General features: G+C 44.3%; 2 protein-coding genes across 2 annotated transcripts in view; both read left to right on the forward strand.

Annotated features, from left to right (window-relative positions):
• Nucleotides 1-12: 12 nt before the first annotated feature.
• HOXD10 (homeobox D10) lies at nucleotides 13-3182 on the forward strand. Its single transcript, XM_014954223.1, has 2 exons — nucleotides 13-845; nucleotides 2282-3182. The coding sequence occupies exons 1-2, from the start codon at nucleotides 104-106 to the stop codon at nucleotides 2557-2559; spliced, it is 1020 nt and encodes a 339-aa protein (XP_014809709.1). The 5' UTR covers nucleotides 13-103; the 3' UTR covers nucleotides 2560-3182.
• Nucleotides 3183-5118: 1936 nt separating this feature from the next.
• Nucleotides 5119-6066, forward strand: part of HOXD9 (homeobox D9) — a 2998-nt gene continuing 2050 nt past the window's right edge. The window contains exon 1 of the mRNA XM_014954232.1: nucleotides 5119-5268. Coding sequence (XP_014809718.1) covers nucleotides 5265-5268 — 4 coding nt within the window. The 5' untranslated portion in view covers nucleotides 5119-5264. The remainder of the gene's footprint in view (nucleotides 5269-6066) is intronic.

The following is a 6066-nucleotide window of genomic DNA, read 5'->3' on the forward strand; positions in this document are numbered from 1 at the left end:
GTCATGTGGTCGCGCGGAGGCATCCGCAATTACACGGGAATGTTTTCCTAGAGATGTCAGCCTACAAAGGACACAATCTCTCTTCCTCAAATTCCGCCCCAAAATGTCCTTTCCCAACAGCTCTCCTGCCGCTAATACTTTTTTAGTAGATTCTCTCATCAGTGCGTGCAGGAGTGACAGTTTCTACTCCAACAGCGCCAGCATGTATATGCCACCTAGCACAGACATTGGGACGTATGGGATGCAAACCTGTGGACTCCTTCCGTCTCTGGCTAAAAGAGAAGTTAATCACCAAAATATGGGTATGAATGTACATCCTTATATACCTCAAGTAGACACTTGGACAGACCCGAACAGATCTTGTCGAATAGAGCAACCTGTTACACAGCAGGTCCCCACTTGTTCCTTCACTACAAATATTAAGGAAGAAAGCAATTGCTGCATGTATTCCGATAAGAGATCCAAACTCATTTCTGCAGACGTCCCTTCCTACCAGAGGCTGGTGTCTGAATCATGCCCCATTGAGAACCCCGAGGTTCCCGTCCCAGGATATTTTAGACTGAGCCAGACCTACGCCACTGGGAAAACCCAAGAGTACAATAATAGCCCTGAAACGAGTTCAACTGTAATGTTACAGTTAAACCCTCGCGGCAGCTCCAAACCGCAGATATCTGCTCAACTTCAGCTGGAAAAGAAAATGAATGAAAACCCGAACAACCAAGACAGCACCGCTAAAGTCTCTCAAGTGGAAAGTCCCGAGCCCAAGTCCACGTTGCAAGAGGAGCGGAGCTGCCTGCCCGAAGGCTCCGTGTCCAGCCCAGAAGTCCAGGAGAAGGAGAGTAAAGGTCTGTATTACCGAGTTTAAGCCGTGCCGTGGTGTAACTCCAACACGCCAGCACCATAAAGCACGCTCGAATATACTAACGAGCATCACAGCCATCACATTTAATGCTAAAGGAGTATCGGGCTGCAGGTGCTGTGTCTCTGAAGATTTTGGCAGGCAAAAAATGCCACACAAAAGGGTCCAAAGATTTTTTTCTGTAGAGAGCTGCTCTCTCTCGTGCATGCAGACCGCCTCTCTGATGCCGGGAATATAGCCGTGTGCTCCTTAATGCGCTGCAGCAGCCAAAAGCAGCCCCATACCTCTAAAAAAGCAGGTCTGGAGGTTGTAAAATACGACCAGCTCAACTTTTCTCTAGCGATATTCCGCTGATTTTTTGGTTAAATTATTATTGTATTTTTATTTTTTTTTTCACTGAGCCTTACTGCGGTTTGATTGCATTTAAAGTTAATTACGATCCTATTAAAATAGGTGAGGAATAGGTGCTACCAGGCTGGGTAAAGTTGGAGAGAAATGCACAATGAAAGCAGCAGCCCGCTGTCTGCCTGGTCCAAAGGTGGAATATTTCAATGTGGTGCTTTAGATAACCTTGGGTTGGTCTCCAAAAGTGCAACAGTATTTTGAAATGCGTTTGAAAGCTAAAGGTGGCGGTAATCTGGTTTTATTTTCCTTTTAAAAGTGCACTAAAGCCTTCATTTCGAACGACGTGTGTCGAAGAATCCCAAAACGGGAAATTTTCTCCTATCAAAATGTACTTTGCAACCTCTAGGTCCATTTTTTTTACCCTACGTGTGCATGGGGATGCTTTTTATCTGAATTATATTTAACAACCCAGGTCTAGGTTGACGTGGGGCAGATTTTTTTTTTCTGGTGGGGAAAAAATAGAATCTAAAAGGAAATAATAAAAAAGAAACAGGCAGGGGATGTTGATTTCTTGTGTATGTTTTTGGCTGGGAAAACGTCTATGTCTGCTCCTAGGTGTGCTTGTGTAATTCATCTGATGGCTGGGGGGATGCTGCCTCAAAATACAGCGCGAAGGTATTTTGCAATTGGGATATTTTCGTAGCAAGTGTGGTGGGAGCCCGAGGCGGCCATGGCGAGGCTAGACCCGTTAAAATGTGGCCATGGGGGTGATGGCAGGTTAAATGTTGTTGAAATGCGAGCCGCCAGCTGAAAACTTGCGAGCCCATTCGTGGCAGGGGCGGGAGAGCGGGGCGGCCGCCAGGCAGGGTGCTGTGTGGCAGGGACGGGCGAGCCCAGCCTGGCAGCAGGTCCCCTCTCTGTGCCCACACCTCAGCCTAGCTGTGTTTAATGCCCACATCCACCATATCTGCCAGACGCTGCAGAGGAGGGGTCATGGCCAAGGGTACACTCTTAACAGCCTGAGGTATTTTTGATTTTATTTTTTTTTTTCTTCTCCTCCTTCTTTGATTTTGATAGAGGAAATCAAGTCTGATACTCCAACGAGCAATTGGCTAACTGCAAAGAGTGGCAGAAAGAAGAGGTGTCCTTACACTAAGCACCAAACACTGGAATTAGAGAAAGAGTTCTTATTCAATATGTATCTCACTCGAGAGCGCCGTCTAGAGATCAGTAAGAGCGTAAACCTCACTGACAGGCAGGTCAAGATTTGGTTTCAAAACCGCAGAATGAAGCTCAAGAAGATGAGCAGGGAGAACCGAATCCGGGAACTGACCGCTAATCTGACCTTCTCTTAAACCCTAACCCCGGGGGGGGCACCAGTGAGGAATGGGCACAGCACCGCCACTTGCTAAAGGCAGGAGAGACTCTGGCAAAACCCGGCATTTTCCAGTTTTGTTTTGTTTTGTTTTGTTTTCTGATAGAATGTGACTCTTCGTCCTTCTTTTAGCGCTGCAAGTGAATATGTATTACTATGATGAGTATATATAAAACCTAGCACGTGTAATTTATTTTTGTTCTCATCGTAATGCAGGGTAACTATTATTGAATATTATCATTTGGTCTTAACTTATTGGAACTGTCGAACATCCAAGCAATGTGACTTTTTCATGTTTTTACTAACAAAATGGTATTTATGTGGGGCTGTTACACGGGCCATGACGTTTTGACGACATTCAATACTTTAAGAAAAAGAGGGGAGGGAAACTTTGGGGGCGGGGGGAAAGAGAAGCACATTATAATGTAACTATCCTCGCAAATGAACTTAGAGATTGTCCTTCGTAAAATGGAATATTTCCTTCTTCTCCATTGTAGACATTTCCTTGTGGTGCATATGTGGAATAGTAGTCGTTCAGCAGCAATATGTCCTTCTTGTGCATGTTCTGTTCGCATGTATAATGCAATAAACTCTGTAAACTACTGCGGTTCCTTTGGTTTTCTACAAATGTTTAAAGTACGGATGTAGGTTGGTCTCCTGAACTTTCTCTATCAGCAGCTCTTTGGACTGATGTACCTACTTTGCCATTTTTCTGGTCTTTGTGTGTGTCAGTTGTGCCTGGTTTTCTTTCTTTCTTTTCTCCCCCCTTTTTTTTTCTTCCCCTTCCTTTTTTTGGTTTTTTTTTTTTTTTGGTTTTTTTTTTTTTTTTTTTTGGAGACTGGTGCGGGAAATGATGTAAAACCTAATTCATTTATAATTGTGCCTGTAAACAAATGATTAATTGATAAAATGTTATGTGATGTTCGCAGTCTGAAAAACTGAATGCCAAAAAAAAAAAAAAAAAAAAAAAAAAAAAAAAAAAAAAAAAGAAAGAGAGAGAGAGAGAAAGAAAGAAAGGACGAAAAAAAAAAAAAGGGAAAGAAAAACGTAGTAAAATCTTATGACCTAAACTGGACATCCTCATCCAATCAACTCATAAATGGTAAGTGATAAAAAAATCTTTCTACTACAAGCTGTCAGCAATATGTGTGTCATTTTATTTGACGTTCGTATGTTGATTTAAAAAATATCAGTCTCTCTGCGTGCTTACAATGTGTAGACTTTGATTTCGTGTCTTTACTCGCTTAAAAAAACTCCATCATACCAAATGCAAAGCTGCCTATAAGTAAACGTTAAGAAGTTTGGTTCTTGGTCAGCTCAAGAGCTCTCAGAAGATGGTGGATGGGAAAATATTCCCTCAAACATCTGGCAGGGTTGGCTTTTTGGAGCAGGAACGTTCCCAAGCGTGCTTACAAAAGTACACCAGGCTCTTCAGACCTACTTTTGTCACCCTGCACCGTTTCTGTTTGCTCAGAGATCGTTTTATTTCCCGCAATTCAATTTTAGTAGCACACATTCAGAGAATGAAGTTCACGACTCTTAACCCTTTCTGTACATAGCTGAAAAATGTTATCAGCAGGGCTCTGCATTGGGAGCTGAGGAAGGGCGTGTGTGAGAGAGCGGGCGAGTGCCTTTGTGAGCAGAAATACTAAGCAGAACTGCAAATGGCTTGCAAATGAACATGACTTCAAATTGAAGTGCAAATACTTGGGCATACTTTCACCTTCAAGCAGTACTGGAAAAATAGCGTGACTACTGTTTGCGCTGGGAAACCAGCTTGCTCGCAAACAACATCCATTCCTCCCCTAAGCAGTTTCCAAATCAAGAAATTAAACTCAAGATAGTGCCAATGTTTTCTGTTTTGGAGATACTGATACTGCTCATATTGGAGCTGGTGGGATTGTATTTTGCTCTCCTGTCGCTGGCATTTAATTTAAGCCAATACTTTCTCATACGCACGTTTACTCGTAGGGCAGAGATATATTTTCTTCGAGCCAAAGCATCACCATTTTGAAGCTGCGGGAGCTGCAAGCACGTAGGTATTTGGTGCTTGCTCTCGTTTCGAAAACAAACAACGAAACCGTGCGCAAAAAAAAAAAAAAAAAAAAAAAAAAAAGCAACAAAACCAACCCTTCTTTAAACATTGCATACATTTGAACCGTCTTTTATTTTCCTTTAAAGATACTCGCTACATCACCAAAGAAGTTTCAGCAGTGGGAAGTAATTAGCTGGCTCCATACCAAGTGTTTAACGTATATAAAAAAGGAGGCTCACTCTAATCTGCCTGCTTTATCAATTTATATCTGTGTGAAACGAGGGACAATCCTTCGCCCTACCACAAACCCAGCTTCTAGAGAAAAAATACGAGAGAAATATGAAAACGCCAAGGAAACTACTAAAGTGAGATGTCAAAAAAAAAAACAACTTAAAAAAAAAAAACTAAAAAAAAAAGAGAGAGAAGCAAAAAAAGGAAGAAAACAAGCTAAGAGAGTAATAAATCATTAAATAAACAGGAATTTCAGTCCCTTCCTCACACCGGCCGGCGAGTAGGAAGTGTTTTCTCAGCGCTGTTGTTTGTGCCCTCGGCGGGCCGTGCTGCGGGCTCCCGCTAACCCTCTGCGTTTCCTCCAGATCCCGGCACCGCCACCGGCCCTCGCCCGGGAGAGCCGGCGTGGGCAGAAGACCATGGGTAAACTAGTTTTCAGTTACTAACCGGGCACCGGTTACGCTCGGGGAAGGCTAAGCGGGCCGGGAGGAAGGGGGAGAGGAAAGGGGAAGGGAGGGAAAAAGAAAGCAAAGCGGGCAAAAAAAAAAAAAAAAAAAAAAATCTCCCGTAGGCATTGAACGTGGCCAGCGCGGCCCGGCCCCGCTCCCCCTGAACTAGGGGCGGAGGAGGCAGCTCTGCCGGTGAACGGGGGGCAATGGCAGCCCTCCTGCCCGCCTGCCTGCTCGCCCGCCTGCCTGCGGGGCCGGGCGGCCTCCTCCGGGCAGCCTTTGCCCGTTTCTGGGCACCCCTAAGGTGGTGGTGGTGGTTGGTGGTGGTGGTGGGGCTGTGTAGGAGCTGCGTAGCCCCCAAAGTTTCGCAGATAGAGGAGCATGTGTTCAGCCACACGTCAGTGGTGCTGGGAGACACAGGCTTTGCTGTTTCCATCCGTCCATTTTATTAGGGACACATTAATCTATAATCAAATACACCTCATAAAATTTTTATTGAAAGGCATAAAATCATTACAGAGGTCTTCCACCTGTTTTAAAACAACACAATGGGCATCTCTTTTATAAAAGTGTATCCTTTCCACGGAAATTTTCGGTCCGGGGAGGGCGAGGGGGGTGGGGGGGGAAGGCGGCGGATAATAATACCCGCACATGCTCTGAAATATGGAAGTACCGCAATGTGCTTTTACTGTAACATTTTCCTGTTTTATGAGAAGTCGTTACAGTCCCAGCTTGCGATGGTTTGTTTTTACAGGCAAGAATCCCCCTTTCC

This window comes from Calidris pugnax, unplaced genomic scaffold, assembly GCF_001431845.1.
Source record: "Calidris pugnax isolate Ruff unplaced genomic scaffold, ASM143184v1 scaffold103, whole genome shotgun sequence".
Taxonomy (NCBI): Eukaryota; Metazoa; Chordata; class Aves; order Charadriiformes; family Scolopacidae; genus Calidris; species Calidris pugnax.

What these genes read in the sequence shown, in the direction of transcription:
- HOXD10 (XM_014954223.1), top strand. Translation starts at nt 104, where the DNA reads ATGTCCTTTCCCAACAGCTCTCCTGCCGCTAATACTTTTTTAGTAGAT. An exon ending in CCAGGAGAAGGAGAGTAAAG is followed by an intron (nt 846 to 2,281) that starts GTCTGTATTACC and finishes TGATTTTGATAG; the next exon opens with AGGAAATCAAGTCTGATACT.